This window comes from Lonchura striata, chromosome 1A (assembly GCF_050655825.1).
Source record: "Lonchura striata isolate lonStrDom1 chromosome 1A, ASM5065582v1, whole genome shotgun sequence".
NCBI classification, from domain to species: Eukaryota; Metazoa; Chordata; class Aves; order Passeriformes; family Estrildidae; genus Lonchura; species Lonchura striata.
Genome location: NC_140741.1, coordinates 75,854,889 through 75,880,182, shown reverse-complemented (window position 1 = coordinate 75,880,182; position 25,294 = coordinate 75,854,889). Strand labels below are relative to the sequence as shown.

The window sequence follows — 25,294 nt, the reverse complement described above, 5'->3', positions numbered from 1 at the left end:
ACGGCTCAGCGGGGTTTCCCAGGATCCAGGGCTTTTCCAGGATCCCGCCGCCGCTCCAGGAATCCCAGACGGGAATTCCAGCCGGGGCAGGGAGCAAGAGGGGATTGCCTCGAGGTGAAGTTGGATTTTTGGGAAAATTCCTTCCCGAGAAGTGGACGAAGCGCTGGAATGGGGTGTGCCCGGGGAAGGGGTGGAGCCCCCATTCCCGGCGGGATTAGAAGCCGTGTGGTGGATGTGGCACTTGAGGACACGGGGCAGTGCTGGGGACGGTTGGACTTGGTGGGATCAGAGGGGTTTTCCCACCTCAACAATTCCAGGGTTTTGGGTTAAACGCGAGGAAGCTGCTCTTGGACACGGCCACCAAGGGCCACCACGGATGAAGGGAAGTTGTCCCCTTGCTCCGCTGCCATTGTCACCGTCCCGGGTGTCCCTGGTCCCAGGATTGTCACCGCCAGTGGCCTGAACGGTGACCTGACGTTCCCACTGTCAGAATTCCTTGGGCTCTTTCCCAGTCCCTCGGCTCAAAGGTCCTTCCGTGGACGCCCGGCTTGGGAGGAGACAGAGCCGGAGTTAGAGCTCGGGGAAAAATCCATGGATCGGGGCCTCCCGGGGTTCCCAGGGAGCATTCCCACAGGGATCGGTCAGGGAAAGGCGCCGGGCACTGCTCTGGAGCAGGGAATTCCCTGAGCTTGCACGGAATTGCTGGGAATTCAGGATGAATGTGGGGAGGGAGGAATTCCAGGATGATTCCCAAATCATTGGCAGCTGCTCCACCAACCCCACGGATCCAGAGCTGCTGGAGGGATCAGGGATGGGAACATCCGTGTCTCCGTCTCTCTGGGACTCCAGGCCACCTCCCTGTCCCCATCCCTGTGGGACTCCAGGTCACCTCAGTGTCCCTGTTCCTTGTGGAATTCCAGGACGCCCCAGTGTCCTTTTGGGATACTCCAGGTCACCTCAGTGTCCCCCCCACCCCTGCAGAATTCCAGGGTACATCCCTCTGGGCATCCAGGACACCTCAGTGTTCCCATTTGGAACTCCAGGACCCCTCAGTGTCCCCATCCCTGCAGAATTCCAGGCCACCTCCCTATCCCCATCCCTGTGGGATTCCAGGCCACCTCTGGCTCCCGGCAGCTCTTGAGGGACACTCAGGTGACACTTCCCTTCTCTGGACAATTCCAGAGCCTGGAAAACGCATCCCAAACTGGGTCACCCCCTCTTACCTAACTCCGCTCCCATTATTCCCCGAATTCACAGCAATTCCATAAAAAACCCAGGAGAACTCGGACAATGCAGAAGAGCGGCCGCCATCATTAAAAATTCCGTCCCCCACCGACTTCCCAGGAAATGTTTCAAGCCTTTCACATCCCAAGACTCAGGAGATGAAAGGCTGTGACTTTCCCAAAAAGGGAAAAAACTGGGAATGTGGGGCTCTGCGGGATGGCTGGAAGATCTGGATTCCAGCAGGGAGCGAGGACCGGCTGTGTGGGAAAAGAGGAGGATCCGGGGGCTGGATGAGCAGGGCATGGAGCCCCGGGAATTGCAGGGATCACAGGGAAGGCAGGAAGAGAGGATGGAGAAGGGCTGATCCTCGAAATCAGTGAAATTGCTCCAGGGGAAAACCTGGAGATTGGATGGACACGGATGGAAGGGGCAGGGATGCGGAAAGGGACGTTCCGATGTCACCGGGAGCTGGAGGATTCCCAGCAGGGAATCCCAAACCAGCGTGGGATCCTGGCAGGGCTCGTAAAAGCCCGGAATTCCCAAAATTCCGGCGCCGCTGGAGATGGGCACAGCCCCGATTCCAGAGGATCCCCTATTGGGATGAGGGAGGGGACCTCGGGTGCCACCCGGCTCCGCAGGGAACGACACCTGGGGCAGGGAGACGCCCCTGGATCTGCTCCCAGTATTCCCAGTTTGGATGTGCTGGGATAGGCCAGAGTGACCCTGGGATGCTCCAGGACACTTTGTCCCCAAGGCCACCGCCTGGAATGTCACCTCCTCTGCCAGCTGCTCTGGGAGCAGCCGTGGCCAGGATGGTTTGGTTGGAAAAAGTTTTCCCATGGGAAGAGCTGCCCCTGATCCAGAGCTCCTGGCACCTCGCTGAGCCTTGGCACCCACGGGTGACACCGGGTGACACCGGCTCACGGCGGCTCTGCGGGGCCACCCCTGAAAGGGCAGGACAAGGCTTGGAATTTTGGGTCACTTCCTGCTGGGATTTAATATTTCCATGCTTTTTAAGGATTTGTCTCTGATTTGGAAGGTTTGGGATCGTTTTAGGGCCGGGGGTGAGGCAGAACCAGGGTGGCATTGGTGCCACCGTGGGGTGCCACGGGCCACCTTGGTCACCTCCTGAGTGGGACAACACCTGGAGATCCTCAGAAATGGAAAAGCCCTGGAAAAACCCACCCGTGGTGCTGGGCCAGGAGTGAACATGGAGGGGGTGACCCAGGATTCGACATTGTCACCTCAGCGTTGTCATTGTCACCATGGTGTCGTCATTGTCACCATGGTGTTGTCATCATCACCATGGCGTCGTCATCATCACCATGGCATCGTCATTGTCACCATGGCATCGTCATCATCACCATGGCATCGTCATCATCACCACAGCATCGTCACCATAGCATTGTCATTGTCACCACGTCATTGTCACCACAGCATTGCCACTGTCACGACACCATCACTGTCACCACAGCATCATCATCGTGACATCATCATTGTCACCACTGCATCATCATTGTTACCACAGTGTTGTCACCATGGTATCCCCATTGTCAGGACACCGTCATTGTTGCCACGGCATTGTCATTGTCATGTCATCATTGTCACCACGGCATTGTCACCTCAGCTTATCACCATTGTCACCACAGCATTGTCACCACAACATTGTCATTGTCACCACAGTACCCTCATTGTCACCACACTGTCATTGTCACCACGGCATCGCCATTGTCACCACGGCATTGTCATTGTCACCATGGCATTGTCATTGTCACCACAGCACCACCATTGTCACCACACTGTCATTGTCACCACGGCATCGTCATTGTCACCATGGCATCGCCATTGCCACCACGGCATTGTCATTGCCACTACAGCATGTTGTCATTGTCACCACAGCATTGTCACCACAGCATATCACCGCTGTCACCACAGCATCACCATTGTCACCACAGCATCGCCATTGTCACCACGGCATCGCCATCGCCATCACAGCATCGACATTGTCACCACGGCATTATCATTGTCACCACAGCATTGCCATCGTCACCATGGCATTGTCATTGTCACCACAGCACGTTGTCATTGTCACCACAGCATTGTCATTGTCACCACGGCATTGCCATTGTCACCATGGCATCGCCATTGCCACCATGGCATGTTGTCATTGTCACCACAGCATTGCCATTGTCACCATGGCATCGCCATTGCCACCATGGCATGTTGTCATTGTCACCACAGCATTGCCATTGTCACCACAGCATATCACCGCTGTCACCACAGCATCGCCATTGTCACCACGGCATTGCCATCGCCACCACAGCATCGACATTGTCACCATGGCATTATCATTGTCACCACAGCACTGCCATTGTCACCACAGCATGTTGTCATTGTCACCACTGCATTGTCACCACAGCATAGCACTGTTGTCACCACGGCATCGCCATCGCCACCACAGCATATCACCACTGTCACCACAGCACTGCCATTGTCACCACGGCATCGCCATTGTCACCACAGCATTGCCATCGTCACCATGGCATCGTCATTGTCACCACAGCATGTTGTCATTGTCACCACAGCATTGTCATTGTCACCACAGCATTGTCATTGTCACCACGGCATCGCCATTGCCACCACGGCATGTTGTCATTGTCGCCACAGCATTGCCATTGTCACCACAGCATATCACCGCTGTCACCACAGCACTGCCATTGTCACCACATCATCTCCATTGTCACCACGGCATCACCATCGTCACCATGGCATTGTCATCGTCACCACAGCCCTGCCACAGGGACGGGAGGACACGGAGTGGCGGGAAGGGCGGAGCGGGGGAGCAGCCACAGCCACGGCGCGCCGGGACCCCGTCCCACAACTCCAGCGGACGTCCGGCCCCTCCGCCGAGCGCCCGAAGCTCCGAGATGTCCCTCAAAGCCACATCCAGCTCCTCGGCCGCGTCACCCGCCCCGTCCCCAGCCCCGGCCACGCTCGGCTCTTACCGTGCGGCCACCACCGGCGACTTCTTGCCGGGATCCAGGGTGGAGCCGGCCGGTTCCTCGCCCAAGGAGCGCGTGTCCTTGTTGAGCTGCTGGAGGCGGGAGCTCAGCTCGCTGATCACAGTTGGTTTGTCCTCTTCGGCCCCGTGGCCGGGCCTGCTCTCCGTGGGGTCCCCCCATAGCTTGGACCTTCTCTGAAAGAGGTAGCGTGGCCGGGCCGCGCTGGTGGCCGCCAGCGTGGCCGCGTGGTGCTGGGAGATGAGCTCGCTGTCCGAAGACTGCTTCAAAAGTGGGTCCCTGAAAGTAACCGGCCCCTTGCTGAGCTGGGACTTGAGTTTGGGCTTTGGAGGCACTGGTGGCTTCTCGAGTAGAAAAGTTTGGCCGTCGGCGAAGGACGTGTAGGTGTCGGTGGGCTCGCCGCTCTCCGAGGACAGCGTGGACATGCTGGAGACCGTGGAGATGGTGCTCGTGGTCTCCAGGTGGTGGTCGCTGGAGCTCCTGGTGTCCACCTCTTCCACTCCCGAGTCCGCCGCCGACTCCGGGGCCGCGGGGGCGTCCGAGGGCTTCCCTGAGGGTGTCGCGCCGGGGGGAGAAGGTGCTACTGCTGCCGCTGGCAGGGACGGCGTGCCGGGCGCGGCCAGCTGGCTCACGGGGGTGCCGGGGGTGGTCACCAGCACCCCGTTGGCGAATTCGTCCGGGGGCGGCACCAGCCCGATCTTGGCCAGCTCCTCGCGGGTCTCCTCGTCGCTGGAGGACAGCTGGGCCGGCGGGAGGGTCACCGTGTAGGGCTCCACCTCCTCCTCCGAGCTGCCCTGGCCCAGCGCCTTCTCCGAGGCCGGGCTGGCCGGCGGCTTCCCCACGGGGCTGGGCTGGGGCTCGGCCTTGGGGGACTCGGCCGGCTCGGCGCAGACCTCGGGCACGGCCGGGCTCTCCTCTTTGATCTCCAGGCCTATCTCGTCTTGGCCGTTACTGGTGGCGTGGACCATGATGAGGCCGGCGGTCTTCTGCTGCGACGTGTCCACGATGCTGATGATCATGGACTTCTTGTCCTCGGGTTTCTTCTCCTCCTTGCCCGGCAGCTCCGCTCGCACCTCGGGCTCCTTCCGCAGGGTGGTTGGAGTCGCCCAGGGGCTCTTGGTGGGGGTCAGAGCGCCGGCGTCGGCCGCCATCGCCGCCTTCCCACCGGGGGAGTAGGCGGGGGACACCAAGCTCTCCAAGTCCCCCCTGTCCGGTTCTTTGGTTTGGATGTCCACAAACAGGGGCGCGGCTCTGTCCGAGTCGGGGCTGTGGATCGGGGTGGGCGACCGGGATGGGACTTGAGTGGACAGCGCCCGTTCCCTTGCGGCCAGCGCCAGCGCCAGGGGCGAGTTGGGGTCCAGGGGCTTTCCCGTCAGGGGGTGGATGAAGGTCGAGGAGGAGCTGCTGATTAATGGCTTTAAAGCTGACACGGGCGACGGCAGAAGGACGTCCCGGCTGCCCAGGAGCCGCTCGTCGATGGAGCGCGACTGCTGCAGCGACGGCATCTCGCCGCCGCCCGGCGCCGGCCCCTCGATGGCTCCCACCGACAGGAACACCGTGGATTTCCTCCTCTCGTCCAGCCGCCGGTCCCGGTCCTTCATGACGCCGGCGGCGATGGCGGTGGCGAAGGGGAGGCCGGCGGCTTCCACCTGAGCGATGCCGGGGTGGTGCTGGTAGTCCAGGCGGTGGCTCCGGCGCGTGGGCGACGGCTCCCGGGAGGAGTAGCCGCCGGTGATGGCCAAGGCCGCCCGTTCCTGGGCGTCCTCCACCTGGAGCTGCTTGACCAGGGGGCTCTTCTTCCTCTGCGGCTTGGTGGGGGCGAAGAGGCTGACGTTGAACTGGCCCATGTTGGCGTAGGGGTTGTCGATGACCCGGCCCTTCCTCTTGAGCTTCTCCGGAGGCGTCGCCGCCGGGCCGGGCCGCGGGATCTCGGTGGGTTCCACGGGGAGGTGGGAGGAATCCTGGAGGATGATCATGGAGCGGGCCCTCTTCTGCCGCTCGGGGTAGGGCATGGAGCCCCTGGCCTGGTCGTACATCTCGGCCGCGCTCAGCACCTGCGGCAGCCCGTGCAGTTTGGCTTCTAAGCCCGGCTTGAAGCTGGACCTGATGGTGTCGTAGGCCCGGCCCGGCGGCGGCGGCGGCGAGAAGGACGGAGGGGGGCCGGTGTCGAAGTAATAGGGGGAGGGCGGCGGGGGAGGGGCGGTCTGCGGGGGAGGGGGGATCCCGTGGCCTTCCCGGACCGTGTCCGTCATGGAGGTGCTCCGTGGGAACTTCCCGTCCAGCAAGGAGGCGGCCAGTTTCTCGTCTTCCCCTGGAAAACAAGGAGAACGATGGAATTGGGGATGAGGTTCTGGTCTCCAGGTGGAAAACGAGAAGAGTGGAGTCAAGGAGAAGTTTCCCGTCTTCCACCTGGAAAACAAGAACAATGGAATCAGGGATGAGTTTCTGGTCCCCGGATGGAAAACGAGAAGAGTGGAGTCAGGGAGAAGTTTCCCGTCTTCCCCTGGAAAACAAGGAGAGCGATGGAATCAGGGATGAGTTTCTGGTCTCCAGGTGGAAAATGAGAAGAGTGGAGCCAGGGAGAAGTTTCCCGTCTTCCACCTGGAAAACAAGAACGATGGAATCAGGGATGAGGTTCTGGTCCCCGCATGGAAAACCAGGACAAGAGTGGAGCCAGGGAGAAGTTTCCCATCTTCCACCTGGAAAACAAGGAGAACGATGGAATCAGGGATGAGTTTCTGGTCCCCGGATGGAAAACCAGGACAAGAGTGGAGCCAGGGAGAAGTTTCCCGTCTTCCACCTGGAAAACAAGGAGAACGATGGAATCAGGGATGAGTTTCTGGTCCCCGGATGGAAAACCAGGACAAGAGTGGAGCCAGGGAGAAGTTTCCCGTCTTCCACCTGGAAAACAAGAGCGATGGAATCAGGGATGAGTTTCTGGTCCCCGCATGGAAAACGAGAAGAGTGGAGTCAGGGAGAAGTTTCCCGTCTTCCACCTGGAAAACAAGAGCGATGGAATCAGGGATGAGTTTCTGGTCTCCAGGTGGAAAACCAGGAAAAGAGTGGAGTCAGGGAGAAGTTTCCCGTCTTCCACCTGGAAAACAAGAACGATGGAATCAGGGATGAGGTTCTGGTCCCCGCATGGAAAACCAGGAAAAGAGTGGAGTCAGGGAGAAGTTTCCCGTCTTCCACCTGGAAAACAAGAACAATGGAATCAGGGATGAGGTTCTGGTCTCCAGGTGGAAAACCAGGACAAGAGTGGAGCCAGGGAGAAGTTTCCCGTCTTCCACCTGGAAAACAAGAGCGATGGAATCAGGGATGAGTTTCTGGTCCCCGCATGGAAAACGAGAAGAGTGGAGTCAGGGAGAAGTTTCCCGTCTTCCACCTGGAAAACAAGAGCGATGGAATCAGGGATGAGTTTCTGGTCTCCAGGTGGAAAACCAGGAAAAGAGTGGAGTCAGGGAGAAGTTTCCCGTCTTCCACCTGGAAAACAACAACGATGGAATCAGGGATGAGGTTCTGGTCCCCGCATGGAAAACCAGGAAAAGAGTGGAGTCAGGGAGAAGTTTCCCGTCTTCCACCTGGAAAACAAGAACAATGGAATCAGGGATGAGGTTCTGGTCTCCAGGTGGAAAACCAGGACAAGAGTGGAGTCAGGGAGAAGTTTCCCGTCTTCCACCTGGAAAACAAGAACGATGGAATCAGGGATGAGTTTCTGGTCTCCAGCTGGAAAACGAGAAGTGAAGTCAGGGAAGGAGCTTCTCGTTTTCCCCTGGAAGAAGGAAAAGAGCAAAGTCAGGGATGACTTCTTTGGAAAACATGGAGAGAAGTGGAGTCAAGGAGAAGCTTCACATCTCCCCACAGAAAACAAGGAAAAGAGCAAAAGTCAGGGATGAGTTTCTGGTCTCCACCTGGAAAACAAGGAAAAGAATGGAATCAGAGAGGAGTTTCCTGTCTTTCCTTGGAAAACAAGGAGAACTAAAGTCAGGGATGAGATTCTTGTCTCCACCTGGAAAATAAGGATAGAAGTGAAGTCAGGGATGAGTTTCACATGGAAAACAAGGGAAAATACGGAATCAGGGATGAGCTCCTTATCTCCACTGGGAAAACAAGGAAAAGAGCAAGGTCAGGGCTGAGTTTCTGGTCTCCACCTGGAAAACCAGGAAAAGAGTGGAGTCAGGGAGAAGTTTCCCATCTTCCACCTGGAAAACAAGGAGAACAATGGAATCAGGGATTAATTTCTTGTCTTCCCAAGGAAAACAAGGAGAGAGGTGAAGTCGGGGATGAATTTGTTGTCTCTGGAAAACAAAGGGGAGAGTGGAGTCAGGGAGAAGTCTCCCATCTTCCCCTGGAAAAGACGGAAAACAACGGAACCAGAGATGAGTTTCTCATCTCCACCCGGAAAACAAGGAGAGCAGTGAAGAGGACATTCCCATAGAATTCCCAGAGTGGGACAAACTGGGAAGTGGCTGGGGTTGTTCCTCCCACCCTTCTTTGTTCCCAAGACTCTTCCTCTTCCCAAGCCGTGCTGGAAAAATCTTGGAGCAACTTCCAGGGGAAGCTCCGAGATAGGAAGAACCATCCAGAATTCCCAGGAAAGCCATGGCTGCCCCCAGATCCCTGGAAGTGCCCAAGGCCGGGCTGGACACCTTGGGATAGTGGAAGGTGTCCCATGGGAAGGCTGGGAATGGGATGAGCTTTGAGCTCAACCCCAACCATTCCACGGCTCCCGGAGAGCCCCCCCCAGCCGCATTCCCGTGGGATCAGCTCTCCCGGGAGCTGTTCCCACCCCTTCCCGAGCAGCTCCGCTGACGGATGTGCCGCCACCGCCAACGTGCCAGACGCCCGAGTGCCACCGGCACGGGCGCGGCTCCCGTCACACTTCCCGCTTTCCGAGGGGTGACATCTGTTCCCCAGCGCCAGACTGAGCCCGGTGGGGTCTAGCAGGAATTCCTGCTTTTTCAGGGAATGCCCGGAGACGCTGCAAGGATTTGGATGGAAAAGCAGGAACAAGTCAGGGGTGGAGTGGGATGATTTAAGGGCCTTCCCAGCCCGAGCCATTCCATGACCCGAAAATCCATTCACGCCACAATTCCCTTCCTCCATTCCCACATCCAGCCTCATTCCCAAGCCCGGATCCGCCGTGCTCACCTGTCCTTTGGGAAAATTCCTCCTTCCCAATCCCTGCTCTGCTCTTCCCAAGCTTTCAAACGGCTCCGGAGAGGATTTGGGTTTTTTTTTTTTTTTTTTGGCCTCTGGAGCGAATTTTCCTTTATGGAAAACGCTCTTCCAGTGGCACCGAGAGGCTCCGGCAGCTCCGCCCGGAATCCGTCAGCAATTCCACCCGAGGCAGAATCCAATGGGGACAAAAGGGAGGAATTTGGCACTGAAATTCCATCCCATGCTGTTGGTCGTGCTGGAAACTGGGCTATTTTTGGGAATTGGGGATGTGCCGTGGGAATAAAGAACCGGCAGCACGGAACGGGTTCAAAGGGAGCCTGGACAAAGCTACGGAAAATGCGCCTTTCCCAAGCTTTTTTGAAATCCCGGAGCCGAGGCCGGCAGGGGGAATTTGGGAGGATGATCCCGTCCTTGCCCTTTTTTCCTTGGGAATCTGAGATCCTGCACTAGATGGAGCTGTGGAATGTTCTGGGAGCAGCAGGAAGATCCCAAAAAAACCCCCTCGGTCCTGCCTTTCTGGATATTTCTGGGAATGGCCAGGAGGTGACACGGGGATATTTGGGAAGCTCTGAGCTCCATCCCTGGGCCTGGAATGTCCCAGGACACGGAACAGGGCAGCTCATCCCGGGAATATGGTGTCTGGCTGGGCAGGAAATCCAGCAGGAAAGCGGGATCTTCCCTCTGGAATGTCCTGGACGTGGCTGCCGGATCAGGGGTGACGTTGGGATATCCAGACCTTGGACCCAGCCCTTGGATCCAGCTCTCCTCCATTTTTCCCTAAATGAGGAGGGGACGCTATGGAAAACCACATCCCAGGAATCGTAAAATGCAGGGAATACCAGGGAAAAACCATATTCCGGGAATTGTCACGTTCGGGAAATACTATGGAAAACCACATCCCAGGAATTGCCAAAGGTAGGGAATACTGTGGGAAACCACATCCAAGGAAACGCCAAATGTAGGGAAAACTATGAGAAACCAAATCCATGGAGTTGTCAAATGCAGGGAAAACTATGGAAAAAAACACATCCCAGGAATTGCCAAAGGCAGGAAAACAACATCCCAGAAATTGTGAGGGGCAGGGCGCCCCATGGAAAACCACATCCAAGGGCAGGGAATGCCATGGAAAACCACATCCAAGGAATTGCCAAATGGAGGGAATGCCATGGAAAACCACATCCAAGGAATTGCCAAATGGAGGGAATGCCATGGAAAACCACATCCAAGGAATTGCCAAATGGAGGGAATGCCATGGAAAACCACATCCAAGGAATTGCCAAGCAGAAGGGACACTACGGAAAAGCACATCCCAGGAATTCCATGTTATTCCCACCCAGCATTCCAGGCCTGGAGCAGCTCCCTGTGGCAGCGGCTGAGCCACAGCCGCGGGATCATTCCCGGATCATCCATCGGTTTTCCGGATGTTCCCGGGAGCAGCGGCTGAGCCACCTCGGGTGTCGGCGCAGCAGCGGCGCCGCTCCCGGATCCTGGAACTGCTCCCTGGATCTGGGCAGGATTCCCTGGAAAAGGGAGCTCGGAGCCACCGTGGAATGGGGGAGGAACCATTGGGGCTGACGCTGGGAATGTTCCCCGGGGATGTGTCCGGCTGGATCAGGAATATCTGCAGGGAAGGAGATTCCACAGCCCCCGGAATCTGGACATTCTTCCCACGGAAAAATCCTGGAATGGTTTGGGTGGGAAGGGACCTCAAATCCCATCCCATTCCAATCCCACCATCCCAGGCTGCTCCAGCTTTTCCTTGGACATTCCAGGGACCCAGGGGCAGCCCCAGCTGCTCTGGCAATCCCAGCCCAGCCAGGAATTCCTCATTCCCAATCTCCCATCCATCCCTCTGGCAGTGGGAGCCATTCCCTGGCTCCTGTCCCTCCAGGCCTTTCCCAAATTTCAGCTCTCCTGGAGCTCCTGAAAGGTCACAGCTGGATCACCCCAGATTTTTCCCTTTTTCCCTTTTCCACTGAGACAATCCCAATTTTCCCAGCCTCAGTTACTCCTCTGGAATTGCTCCAACAATTCCATGTCTTTTCCTCATCTTCCCATCCCTCCAGGATCTGCTCCAGGGGCTCCATGTCCCTCTTGTCCCGAGGATCCCAGACCCGGATCCAGCGCTCCCTGTCCTGCTGGGAATGCTCTTCCCAATCCATCCCTGCATCCCACCAGCCTCAGGAACAAAGTTTTCCAGCAGATCCTTCTCCATTGAGCCGCCCCCAGCGGATCCTTTGGAATTCCAGTGGAGTTGCTGGGTTCAGGGAAGGGTTTTCCCAAATTCCGGGGCTGTTGTTGTCTCCTCTTGCCCAAATCCTTCCCCCATCCCGGCTGCCACGGCCAAATTCCTACAGAATCTCGGGAGAGGAAGAAATTCCTCCCAGGAATTTCAAGGAGTATGGAAAAGCAGGATCTCTTTATTCCCAGCACGGATGATCCAGAGCCGAGCTTTATTTACTTTTCATGGAATGCTGGGATCCGCCTGGGAATCTCCAGCGGGGAACGAAAGTCCGGGAGCAGCCTGGAATGCTGGGGGCTGGAATTTTGGGATTGAGCTCCATCCCTGCAGCACCTGGAGCCTGGAGATGCTCCTGGAATTCCCAAGGGAATTCGTCCTTGGGAAAGATCCCTAAAGGATCCGCCAAGATCCCTAGAAGGGAGCGGATCCAGAACATCCGGCTCTGGGACAGAATTCCCAGAGGAGCTGTGGCTGCCCCTGGATCCTGGGAAGTGTCCAGGGATAGCAGGAGGCGTCCCTGCCCTTGGAATGGGGTGGAATTTGGGAATCTCGAAGCTCCTTCCCACCCAAACCATTCCAGGATTCCATCCCGGAGGTCACTTTAACACATTTCCCAGCCCCCCCCCAATATTCCCGATGGTCCTGAGGGTCCCAAATCCCTCCCATCCCTCCAAAGGCAGCGGCTCCACCCTCTGGAATTCTCTCCGGGAGCCATGGCAGCTCCGCAGGCTCCGGAGCGTTTTTAACTCTGCTGCCGGAGCAGATGGCGCTGGCAGAAATCTTGGAAGTCTGACAGGAATTATCTTCCCTCCCCTTCCCCCCACTCCTTCCCATTTTCCTCCAAATATTCCTCCCATCCTGCTGCTTTTCTTTTTTTTTCCATTTTCTTCCCATCCTTGCTTTTTATTCAGGGAATTTTTCCAGGAATATTTTTGATCTTTTTTCGCACTACTTATTCCAGCCAGCCGGGGGTTAACCACCTTTATCCCTGGAATTTTTTTCCCAGGGATTTTTCCTGGATTTTTTTTTTCTCCCACTTTTTATTCCAGCCAGCCGGGGGTTAACCACCTTTATCCCAGGGATTTTTCCTGGATTTTTTTTTCTCCCACTTTTTATTCCAGCCAGCCGGGGGTTAACCACCTTTATCCCTGGAATTTTTCCTGGATTTTTTTTTCCTCCCACTCTTTATTCCAGCCAGCTGGGGGTTAACCACCTTTATCCCTGGAATTTTTTTCCCCGTGGGAATCTTTTTTATCTTTTCTCCCTGGGAATCTGCAGTGCTGCCGGAATACACAAATGCCGGGGAATATTTATTCCCAAAAAACCCCATCCGAGTGCTGCTTTTCCATCTCCTTCCTTGCCCGTGCAGGGATTTTTCCCTGGAATCAAGTGACTGCGCAGCTCCCGGCCGTGGGTGTGGAATGACAGCTCAAGGACTTCTAATTCCAGCCCCATTCCCACCCGATTCCTCCCTCTCCGCCTCTTTTCCATCCCCGTTTTTCCTGGAATTCCACGGGAATGGTTTCTTCCAGGAGCCGCTTTGGGATTTGGGTTGGTTCCCCTCCATTCCAGGGGTTGTCCCGCTGGGGGGATGGATCTGGTGCTCCTGGCTGGGATTTTTCCCTGGATTTTTTTTTGGTCGGGATGTGCTGTGGCAGCTGCAGCCATTCCTGCTCGGAGCAGGGATTCTCCCGCTGGGATCCGAGCTCTCCTGGTGGAGATTCAAGGAATGGTTTTAATCCCTTTTTTCCGGGGAGGGTTTGGCTGCATGGAATGGGAATTGCTGGGAATGTCAGGGATAACTGGGATGTGCTGGGAATTCTCATGGGGATGTGAGAAGAGAATTCCCAGATTATTAAGGTTGGGAAAGAATTCCAAGGGCACCGAGTCCCAGCTGGGCCCGATCCCAGCCCTGAGTGGAATTCCGGGAATTCCTCGGGCACCTCCAGGGATGGGCACTCCAAAGCTCCCTGGGCAGCCCCTGCCAGGGCCTGGCCCCTTTTCCATGGAAAATGATCCCAAATCTCCAATCCCAGCCTGCCCTGGCCGGGCTGAGGCCGCTCCCTCTTTTCCCGGGGCTCATTCCCTGGAGCAGATCCCGATCCCCGCTGGCTCCTGGCAGGAGCTGGGCAGAGCCAGGAGGACATTCCCGATCCTGCCCCGATGCCGGCAGAGCCGCCCCGATCCCGGGGCAGATCCCACTTTTCCTGGGGCAGATCCCACTTTTCCCGGGGCAGATCCCACTTTTCCCGGGACAGATCCCACTTTTCCCAGGGCAGATCCCACTTTTCCCGGGGCAGATCCCACTTTTCCCAGGGCAGATCCCACTTTTCCCGGGGCAGATCCCACTTTTCCTGGGGCAGATCCCACTTTTCCCGGGGCAGATCCCACTTTTCCCAGGGCGGATCCCACTTTTCCCGGGGCGGATCCCACTTTTCCCGGGGCAGATCCCACTTTTCCCAGGGCGGATCCCACTTTTCCCGGGGCGGATCCCACTTTTCCCGGGGCAGATCCCACTTTTCCCGGGGCAGATCCCACTTTTCCCGGGGCGGATCCCACTTTTCCCGGGCTCTCCCTGCACGGATCCCGGCAGCCCCTGCCCAGCCCGGGGGGGCTCGGGGCCCTTCCCGAGGCACCGCCGGCATTCCATGGGCAAGGATCCCACAATTCCCCAATCCTGGTGTGGTTTGGGTCGGAAGAATCTCAGAGCCCATCCACTTCCAACCCCTGGACACCTCCTGAGATCCCAGGCTGATCCAACCTTTCCTGGGACATTCCAGGGATCCAGGGGCAGCCCCAGCTGCTCTGGCAATCCCAGCCCAGCCAGGAATTCCTCATTCCCAATCTCCCATCCATGGCTGCCCTCTGGCAGTGGGAGCCATTCCCTGTGTCCTGTCCCTCCATCCTTGTCCCAGTCCCTCTGCAGCTCTCCTGGAGCTCCTGGAATGTGCTGGAAGCTCTCCCTGGATCCTTCCCTTCTCCAGGAGAACATTCCCAGCTCCTCCAGCCTGGCTCCAGCCCTCGGACAATTCCATGGATACATTCCCAGTGGATGATCCACCCCGGACAATGCTGCCATTCCCACTCCAGCTCCCTTCCCAAACCATTCCCAGCTCTTCACGGCACATTGACCCTTAAACAGCTTTTCCAATGATTTTTCCCGAACTTTCTCACCCAGAATCTCCCGACACCCTTTGGGAATCTCTTGAATCCTCCTCATTCAAATGGCACTGGGGCAGGATCCACATCCAAGACCAAAATATGGGATAAACCGGGATAAAAGTCCCGGTTCCCCTCTGGACATCACGGGTTTGGGACGCTGGGATGGGATTTCTCCATGTCCAAATACGGATCCATCCTCCACATCCCACACAAACGATCCCGTTTTATCCCAGCTCTTCTGGAGCCTTGGGAATGTCTTTCCCATGGAATTCCCGGCAGAGGAGCAGCTGCACCAACACAATCCCTGAAACCCCAAATTTTCCTGTATTTTTTAGGATCCAAGGACCCACCACCACCAGGTTTGGGTTTGGCGGCACCAAAAACCTTCTGGAATGGGGTCAAGGACTTCCCACAGATGGATTTTGGGTTAGGCGGCACCAGAAATCTTTGGGAACAGAATTGAGAACCCACCGGAGATGGTTTTGGGTTTGGAGACTCCATGAATGTTTTGGGACAAGGTCCAGGACCCACCGGAGATGGTTTTGGGTTTGGAGACTCCATGAATGTTTTGGGACAAGGTCCAGGACCCACCGGAGATGGTTTTGGGTTTGGAGACTCCATGAATGTTTTGGGACAAGGTCCAGGACACACCAGAGATGGTTTTGGATTTTGGTGGCAGCAAAAATCTTCTGGAATGGGGTCAAGGACTTCCCACAGGTGAGTTTGGGATTGGTGGCACCAGAAACCTTTAGGGACAAGCTCAAGGAACCACCACTGAAAGTTCTGGGATTGGTAACACCATAAATCTTCAGGGACAAGGTCAAGGACACCCCACAGCCAAGTCAGGGATTGGTGACACCACAAACATTTTGGGATAAACTCAAGGAGCCACCACAGCTGGATTTTGGGGTTTGGTGGCACCAAAAACCTTCAGGACAAGGTCAAGGAGCCACCAGAGCTGTTTTTGGGGTTGGTGGCACTATAAAGATTCGGGGCAAGGTCCAGGACACCCCACAGATGGATTTTGGGTTTGGCAGCACCAGAAATCGTCAAGAACAGAACCAAGAACTCCCCCGAAATGGTTTTGGAATTGCAGACTCCATAAATCTTTTGGGATAAGCTCAAGGAGCCACCACAGACGGTTTTGGGTTTGGAGACGCCAGAAATCTTTAGGGACAAGGTCTAGGAGCCACCAGAGCTGGTTTGGGGTTGGTGGCACCAAAAACCTTCTGGAATGGGGTCAAGGACTTCCCACAGATGGATTTTAGGCTTGGCAGCGCCATCAATCCTGGGGAACAGAACCAAGAACCCACCAGAGATGGTTTTGGAGTTGGAGATTCCATAAATCTTTAGGAAAAAGGTCCAGGATATCCCACAGCCAGGTTTGGGAAACTTTCAGGGACAAGGTCCAGGACCCGCCAGAGGTGAACTTTGGGTTTGGCGGCACCAAAAACCTTCTGGAATGGGGTCAAGGACTTCCCACAGTTGGATTTTGGGTTTGGTGGCACCAAAAACCTTCTGGAATGGGGTCAAGGACTTCCCACAGTTGGATTTTGGGTTTGGTGGCACCAAAAACCTTCTGGAATGGGGTCAAGGACTTCCCACAGTTGGATTTTGGGTTTGGTGGCACCAAAGATCTTTGGGAACAGAATCAGGAACCCACCAGAGATGGTTTTGGGTTTGGAGACTCCATAAATCTTTTGGGATAAGCTCAAGGATCCCCCATATCCAGGTGCCTCCTCCAGACCTCATCCTGCTCCTCCGAAGTCCCCACTGCAGCATTCCCAGTTCCAGAGGTGCCATTCCCACTGGGAATGCCCAGTGCCAACACTGGGGGTGGCAGAGCCCCCCTGCCCTTGGCAGAGCCGATCCTGGAATTCCTGGAATTCTCTCCCACAATTCTCTCCCGGAATTCTCCAGCCCCACCTTCCACTCCGAGCAGGACCAGGCATCCCTCCAAGCCGGAATTCCATGGAATTCCACAGGATACTCCAAAATCCAAGCGCTAGAGCAACCTGGGAAGGGCCGAGCCTTTCCCACCCACTCCACACCCCACAGGGACCCTCCCTTCCCATTCCCAAGGGATTCTCCTGGGTTTTTCCTCACCTACAGACTTGGTCCGTGGAATTCCCTTCCGGAGGGACACGTGGGGCTTCTCCGTTCCCGCCAGGACCCCGGGATGCGCCATTCCCTGGCGCTCAAACAGGGACTGGAAGGGAAAAACAGGGAATTCCCAGTCTGGATGCCGCTGGAAGGACGCGACATTCCCACCCGAACTTCCGAGCGCGGGAAAACGGGAGCTCTTCCCAACTGGACGGACTCTCCTTGCCTCCACTTTCCTGCTGCTCCGTCCAGTGGAATTCCAAACGTTGGGATGATTCCCTGGGTCCCATCCCATCTCCCTGCCTGCTCCGGGCGGGAATCCGGTGAGGATGGCTCCGGGAGCTCCCGTCCCGCTTTTCCTGGAGCTGCCTCCCACCCACAGAATTCCTGGCACAATCCCGAGCCTCTTCCTCCTCCTCCTCCTCCTCCTCCTCCTCCCTCCACCTTCCCCTCAAATTCCGGCAGAATTCCAGCCCTGCATCCAGCCCGGCTCTCCAGGCTCCTCCCTAGCTGCTCTTCCGGCTTTCCCTGGGAAATCCGTGTGGATTCCCAGGCCTGGAGGGGATCCCAGGGAGCCAAGGGAGCGCTGAGCCCCCACCGTGGATCTCCCAGGCTCCACATTCCCGGGAATTCCGCTCCCGAACCAGCTCCCCTTGGCATCACATTCCTTCCCATCCTCCTCCATGTGCTCCCTTCCCTCTCCTTCCATTCCTGGGAATGCCACTCCTCATTCCCAGGAATTCCAGTCCTGAACCAGCACCATCATCCCTCCCTATCCCTTTCCAAGCGCTCCTATCCCTCTCCTTCCATTCCTGGGAATGCCACTCCCCATTCCTGAGGATGCCACTCCACATTCCCTCTCATCCCTCTCCCTCATTCCGGATCCCCATTCCTGGTGGGATTCCCTCCAGCTCACGCCGATCTCCTCAGTGAGATCCTCTGGATCCTTCCCATCCCTTTCCACATGCTCCCGTCCCTCTCCTTCCTTCCTTGGGAATTCCACTTCCTATTCCTGGGAATTCAACTCCACTGGCTCACACTGATCTCCGCAGGGTTGATCCTCCCATCCCATTCCCACATTCCGGGCCCCCATTCCCATGGAATTCCCGCTGGCTCACACTGATCTCCGCAGGGCTGATCCTCCCATCCCATTCCCATCCCATTCCCACATTCCAGGCCCCCATTCCCATGGAATTCCCGCTGGCTCACACTGATCTCCGCAGGGCTGATCCTCCCATCCCATTCCCATCCCATTCCCACATTCCAGGCCCCCATTCCCATGGAATTCCCGCTGGCTCACACTGATCTCCGCAGGGCTGATCCTCCCATCCCATTCCCACATTCCCGGCCCCCATTCCCATGGAATTCCCGCTGGCTCACACTGATCTCCGCAGGGCTGATCCTCCCATCCCATTCCCATCCCATTCCCACATTCCGGGCCCCCATTCCCATGGAATTCCCGCTGGCTCACACTGATCTCCGCAGGGCTGATCCTCCCATCCCATTCCCACATTCCGGGCCCCCATTCCCATGGAATTCCCGCTGGCTCACACTGATCTCCACAGGGCTGATCCTCCCATCCCATTCCCCCGTTCCAGGCCCCCATTCCCATGGAATTCCCGCTGGCTCACACTGATCTCCGCAGGGCTGATCCTCCCATCCCATTCCCACATTCCAGGCCCCATTCCCACGGAATTCCCGCTGGCTCACACTGATCTCCGCAGGGGTGATCCTCCGGCTGGTCGGGCGCTGTTTCACCGTGGCCGCCCTGGAATCGGCCTCCACCAGCTCCGCCCTCAGCGCCGGCTCGGTGGCCGCCAGGATCTCGTCCAGCTTCTCTGGAATCCAAGGAAAACCGGCTGATCCCGGGGATCCCAGCCCTGGGACGGCTCCCTTACCGAAGCTCATCCCAGAAAATGGGAGGGAGCGTCCCCACCGCTCCTCTTCCCGGCCGGAGGTTTTCCGTGCATTTGGGGCGGCTGATCCCGCTCAGCCGGGGTATTCCATGGGCGCTGTCCCACCCCACATTCCAAGGAATTCTCTGCCTGACACTAACCGGCGAGTTCATCCCGGATTTTGGGTATTCGGGATGAGCCGAGTCCTGCCAGGAGGATGGGAAGCCCAGGGAATCCCAGAACACGGAGGTGTCCGTGGGATCCACATGGATCCGGCACATCCGGCGTTTGTTTGGGATAAACTGGGATATTCCCAGCTGGAATGGACTCCCTGAATGATCCCAATTTTCCATGTCCAGGGCAGGATCCGATGCCCACAGATATTGGGAATATTGGCAGAGCCACCATGGCTGTGTCCAAATTCATGGAATAGGGACTGGGACCGGAATTCCTTCCTCCAGGATCCATCCCGGCACTTTTATCCCTTGGGAACAGCAAGCTGTGCCCGGATGTATCCCAGTGGATCCATTCCCTTGGGAATTCCAGCTGGAATCCTGAACCCTGGGATATGGGAAAAGGCAGGAGGTAGACATGGATTAATTCCCACGGATCCCTCCTGAGCTGATCCCACATTCCCAGCTCCGTGGGGAACATGGAATGGGAACCACCAGGACAGAAAATCCTGGATCAGAAAATCCCAGGAAGGGTTGGGTGGGAAGGGACCTTCAATCCCACCCAGGTCCAACCCTTCCACCAAAAACTTCCCGGTTTTTCTGCAGCCCTCTTGCGACATTCCCGGCACATCCTCAGGGTGGAAACAGCGGGATAATCCACATGGATCCGCCAGGAATAGCAGGAAAAACTCCCTGGAACTGCCAGGAATAGCAGGAAAAACTCCCTGGAACTGCCAGGAATAAAACGGGATAAACTGCCTGGAACTGCCAGGAATAACGGGGAAAACTGCCTGGAACTGCCAGGAATAACGGGGAAAACTGCCTGGAACTGCCAGGAATAACGGGATAAACTCCCTGGAACTGCCAGGAATAACGGGATAAACTCTCTGGAACTGCCAGGAATAATGGATAAACTGCCTGGAAGTGCCAGGAATAACGGGATAAACTGCCTGGAACTGCCAGGAATAACGGGATAAACTCCCTGGAACTGCCAGGAATAATGGATAAATTCCCTGGATTTGCCAGGAATAACGGGATAAACTGCCTGGAACTGCCAGGAATAACGGGATAAACTCCCTGGATTTGCCAGGAATAATGGGATAAACTCCCTGGAACTGCCAGGAATAACGGGATAAACTGCCTGGAACGGCCAGGAGTAGCAGGATAAATTCCCTGGATTTGCCAGGAGAGGCTTTGGGGATTTGGGATAAAGCTGGGCACTGTCATTCCCTCGGATCCCACACGGGACATTCCCGTGGGGAAAACCCGGAGCAGGGATCACACCTGGGAATGGAAGGGCTGGGAATTTTGGGATACAGGAGCATTCCGCCCGCACCCAGCAGAATTCCCGGTGGACATCCCAACTCCCAGCTTCACAATTCCTGGCATTCCAATTCCAGGCATTCCAGTTCCTGCCGGAGCCTCTCCAAGACACCGGAGCCGATCCCGAATTCCAAAATTCTGGCTGAATTCCCTGAGACGCTGCAGGAACAGCGAGCCTCGGGATGCCGGGATCTCCCCCAAGTCTGGATCGGAATCCCGGGAATTTCGGTTTCACTCACCCCCTTTCCTTCTCCGCATGGAGGCTTGGAATGGGAAACAAAACACAGAATCAACCGCATGGAACAATTCCCGCCCCCATTCCCGGCTCCAGCCTGGCTCTTCCCACAGGATCCGGCCTGGGATGTGGGATTTGGGCAGGGCACCTCGGAATTCCAGCCTTTATCCACTGGGATCGTCCCTCCGACCCGGGATTTGGGATTTATCCCAGCTCCAGGCTGGGATCATCCCTTGCCCTCCTCATGGATCCAGGGAAGCCGGGGCAGGATCGGCTGGAATTCCGTCCCCAGGCATGGAAGAGCTCCCAGGGCAATTCCCTGCATCCAAGCCCATGGATTTTGGGATCCCAGGGGGGATCCCAGAGCATCCTGCTGGGAATCTGCTGCTCCAAGGGGATTGGAATGGCAGGGAAAGCGTCGGGAAGGGCAGAGGGGCTGTTTGGGATCCATGGAAAACGGGGCGGGAAGCACCCGGCAGAGCTTTATTTGGGAATGTCCCTTTCCCTGACGGTTCCTCGGGAAGGAGAGCGGCTCCGAGCCGAATCCTGGGAATGCTGATCCATCCCGAGAAAAGGACGGGAAGAGGATGGATCCCCTGTTTTCCCTGGAATGGCTGCAGCCCATTCCTTGATCTGTGGGAATGAGCGCTACAATTCCCTGAAAAAATCATGGGAATTGTGGGATCAGAGCTGGAACGGCCTCCAGATCCTTCTCCCGGGATTGCTGCTCCCAATCCCTCTCCAGGAAAACTGGGAATTGCTGGGAGGGGGGAAGGAGGAATCCCAGGATGGGGGAAAAGTGGGAAAAAGGAGCAGGTCTGGCTCTGCTCCCAAGAATTCCCACCAAAAAAGGAGCCTTGGATTGGGAATACCGGTCTGGAAGCGCCAGGAATCAAGGGTGGGAATTCCAGGGTGGGAATCCAGTTGGAGGCTCAGGATAAAATAAATCCCAGCTGATCCAGTCTGGGAATTCTGGGATCTGATCCCGCAGGGCCTGGCTCCAAGGAGGAGCAAGGGAAGGCTTGGAAAACTGGGAAGGGCATGGAAAAGCAGAGGGAATGGAAAAACAGGGATGGCGCGGAAAACAGGGAGAGCAGGGGGGAAATGGAGAGCACGGAAAAACCAGGGAGGGCCTGGAAAACCAGGAAGGAATTAAAAAAGAGGAAAACCAGGAGGGGCATGGGAAACCAGGAGGAATGGGAAAACTGAGAGCATGGAAAACCAAGGAAAACATGGAAAACCAAGGAAAACATGGAAAACCATGGAGAACCTGGAAAACCATGGAGAACCTGGAAAACCATGGAGAACATGGAAAACCAAGGAAAACATGGAAAACCAAGGAAAACATGGAAAACCATGGAGAACATGGAAAACCAAGGAAAACATGGAAAACCAAGGAAAACATGGAAAACCATGGAGAACATGGAAAACCAAGGAAAACATGGAAAACCAAGGAAAACATGGAAAACCATGGAGAACCTGGAAAACCATGGAGAACATGGAAAACCAAGGAAAACATGGAAAACCAAGGAAAACATGGAAAACCAAGGAAAACATGGAAAACCATGGAGAACCTGGAAAACCAAGGAAAACATGGAAAACCAAGGAAAACATGGAAAACCATGGAGAACATGGAAAACCAAGGAAAACATGGAAAAACCAAGGAAAACATGGAAAAGCAGAAGGAATTAAAAAAAGAGGGAGGGCATGGAAAACAGGGAGAGCTTGGAAAACCAAAAGGAATGGAAAACTGAGCATGGAAAATCAGGGAGAACGTGGAAATCCATGGAGATCATGGAGAACCAAGGAAAACATGGAAAACCGTGGAGAACATGGAAAACCATGGAGAACATGGAAAGCCATGGAGAACATGGAAAACCAAGGAAAACCTGGAAAACCATGGAGAACATGGAAAGCCATGGAGAACATGGAAAACCAAGGAAAACCTGGAAAACCATGGAGAACATGGAAAACCATGGAGAACATGGAAAACCATGGAGAACATGGAAAACCAAGGAAAACATGGAAAACCATGGAGAACATGGAAAACCATGGAGAACATGGAAAACCAAGGAAAACCAAGGAAAACCAAGGAAATGTGGAAAACCATGGAGAACAGGGGAAAAGATGGAAAACCAGGGGGAATGTGGGATCCTGCTGAGCCTCCAGAGTGCCGCATTCCCACATGGAAAATCCCAAATTCCCATAGGAGCTGGGGCAGCATGGGTGGCCTCGGAGCCAGCCCTGCTGCCGGGGACATTCCAAAGTTTTCCCGGGATTTGGGATCCCTCCGTGGCCACGTGGCCACTCCAGGGACATCCAGGGGCAAAGCGCCACCGGATCCGGGAAAAGGGAAGGGATGGAGCGGGATCAGCTCCCGCCCTGCCAGGGGGTCCCAGGGACATCCCAGGTGGCCACCAGGGCTGGGAAAAACAAGGAATTGTGGCAGCGGGAAGCAGGGAATGGTGGGAGGGGAGAGGATTTCAGGGAATCTGGGAATGTGGAGCAGGATGGGGAAAGCAGCAGGAAATGTGGGGATGGGGGAGACGGAGCAATCCTGGAGATCTCCCGGAATTCTCCTGGAGATCTCTTGGAATTCTCCTGGAGCTCTCCTGGATCTATCCTGGAGGTCTCCTGGATCTCACTTGGAGCTCTCCTGGTGGTCTCTTGGAGTTCCCCTGGAGCTCTCCTGAAATTCCAGAGCTCTCCCAGAGCCCTCTTGGAGTTCTCCTGGAGTTCCAGAGCTCTCCCAGAGCTCTCCTGGAGCTCTCCAGGAATTAAAGAGCTCTCCTAGAGCTCTCCTGGAATTCCAGGGCTCTCCCAGAGCTCTCCTGGAATTCCAGGACTCTCCCGGAGCTCTCTTGGAGCTCTCCTGGAGCTCTCCTGGAATTCCAGAGCTCTCCCAGAGCTCTCCTGGAATTCCAGGGCTCTCCCGGAGCTCTCTTGGAGCTCTCCTGGAGCTCTCCTGGAATTCCAGAGCTCACCTGGAGCTCTCCTGGAATTCCAGAGCTCTCCCAGAGCTCTCCTGGAATTCCAGGGCTCTCCTGGAGCTCTCTTGGAGCTCACCTGGAGCTCTCCTGGAATTCCAGGGCTCTCCCGGAGCTCTCTTGGAGCTCTCCTGGAGCTCTCCCAGAATTCCAGAGCTCTCCTGGAGCTCTCCTGGCAGGGTTTGGGATCTGCCCGGAGATGGGAAATCAAAACCTGGGACTGCCGGGTGTGGGAGAGGAGGGAGAGGAGCGGGATGAGGAGCGGGATGAGGAAACGGGAGAGGAGCGGGAGAAGAGAGCGGATCAGGAAAAGGAGCAGGAGCCGGGAATTGATTAGGGAAAGGAGCTGGGAAAAAAACAGGGAAAAGAGGAGGGAAAGGAGCAGGGAAAGGAGCTGGGCATGAAACAGGGAATGGAACTGGGAATTGATCAGGGAAAGGAGCAGGGAATGGAGCTGGGAACTGATCAGGAAATGGAGCTGGGATGGAGCAGGGAAAGGAGCGGGAGAAGAACAGGGAGGAGATCAGGAAGAAGGGCAGGAGCAGGGAGAGGAGCCGGGAAAGGAGTGAGGAAGACGAGGAGAGGAGCAGGAGCAGGGAAAGGAGCAGGGACAGGATTAGGGAATGGAGCAGGGAATGGAGCTGGGAAAGGAGCAGGGAATGGAGCAGGGAATGGAGCAGGGAATGGAGCAGGGAAAGGAGCTGGGAAAGGGACAGGGAAAGGAGCAGGGAACGGAGCAGGAACTGATGAGGGAATAGAGCAGGGAATGGAGCAGGGAATGGAGCAGGGAATGGAGCAAGGAATGGAGCAGGGAATGGAGCAGGGAATGGAGCAAGGAATGGAGCAGGGAATGGAGCAGGGAATGGAGCAGGGAATGGAGCAGGGAATGGAGCAAGGAAAGGAGCTGGGAAAGGGACAGGGAAAGGAGCAGGGAACGGAGCAGGAACTGATGAGGGAATAGAGCAGGGAATGGAGCAGGGAATGGAGCAGGGAATGGAGCAGGATGCCCAAGGCCAGGGCACATCAACCCCTCCACACCCACCTGGAGACTCCCAACATCCTTCCCACGCCCACCTCCACCGGGATGCGCCCCCGGAACGTTGGACATCCCTCCGGACATCCCCTGGACATCCCTCTGACATCCCTCTGGACATTCATCCGGACATCCCTCTGGACATCCCCTGGATATCCCTTTGGACATCTCTGGACATCCCTCCGGACATCTCTGGACATCCCTCCGGACATCCCTCTGACATCCCTCTGGACATTCATCCGGACATCCCTCTGGACATCCCTCTGGACATCTCTGGACATCCCTCTGGACATTCATCCGGACATCCCTCTGGACATCCCTCCGGACATCCTTCCAGACATCCCTCTGGACATCCCTCTGGACATCCCACTGGACATCTCTCTGGACATCTCTCTGGACATCTCTGGACATCCCCTGGACATCCCTCTGGACATTCATCCGGACATCCCTCTGGACATCCCCTGGACATCTCTCTGGACATCCCCCGGACATCCCTCTGGACATCCCTCCGGACATCTCTGGACATCCCTCTGGACATCCCTCTGGACATCCCCTGGACATCCCTCTGGACATCCCCCGGACATCCCTCTGGACATCCCCCGGACATCCCTCTGGACATCCCCCGGACATCCCTCTGGACATCCCTCTGGACATCCCTCTGGACATCTCTGGACATCCCTCTGGACATCCCTCTGGACATCCCCTGGACGTCCCTC

General features: G+C 56.3%; 1 protein-coding gene across 1 annotated transcript in view; it reads right to left on the bottom strand.

The window, feature by feature from the left end:
• Positions 1-25,294, bottom strand: part of SHANK3 (SH3 and multiple ankyrin repeat domains 3) — a 149,677-nt gene that overhangs the window by 14,842 nt on the left and 109,541 nt on the right. The window contains exons 18-21 of the mRNA XM_085568304.1: positions 20,563-20,586; positions 18,643-18,770; positions 16,936-17,038; positions 4,230-6,555 (exon numbers count right to left, since the gene is read on the bottom strand). Of these exons, the coding sequence (XP_085424430.1) occupies positions 4,230-6,555; positions 16,936-17,038; positions 18,643-18,770; positions 20,563-20,586 (2,581 nt within the window). The remainder of the gene's footprint in view (positions 1-4,229; positions 6,556-16,935; positions 17,039-18,642; positions 18,771-20,562; positions 20,587-25,294) is intronic.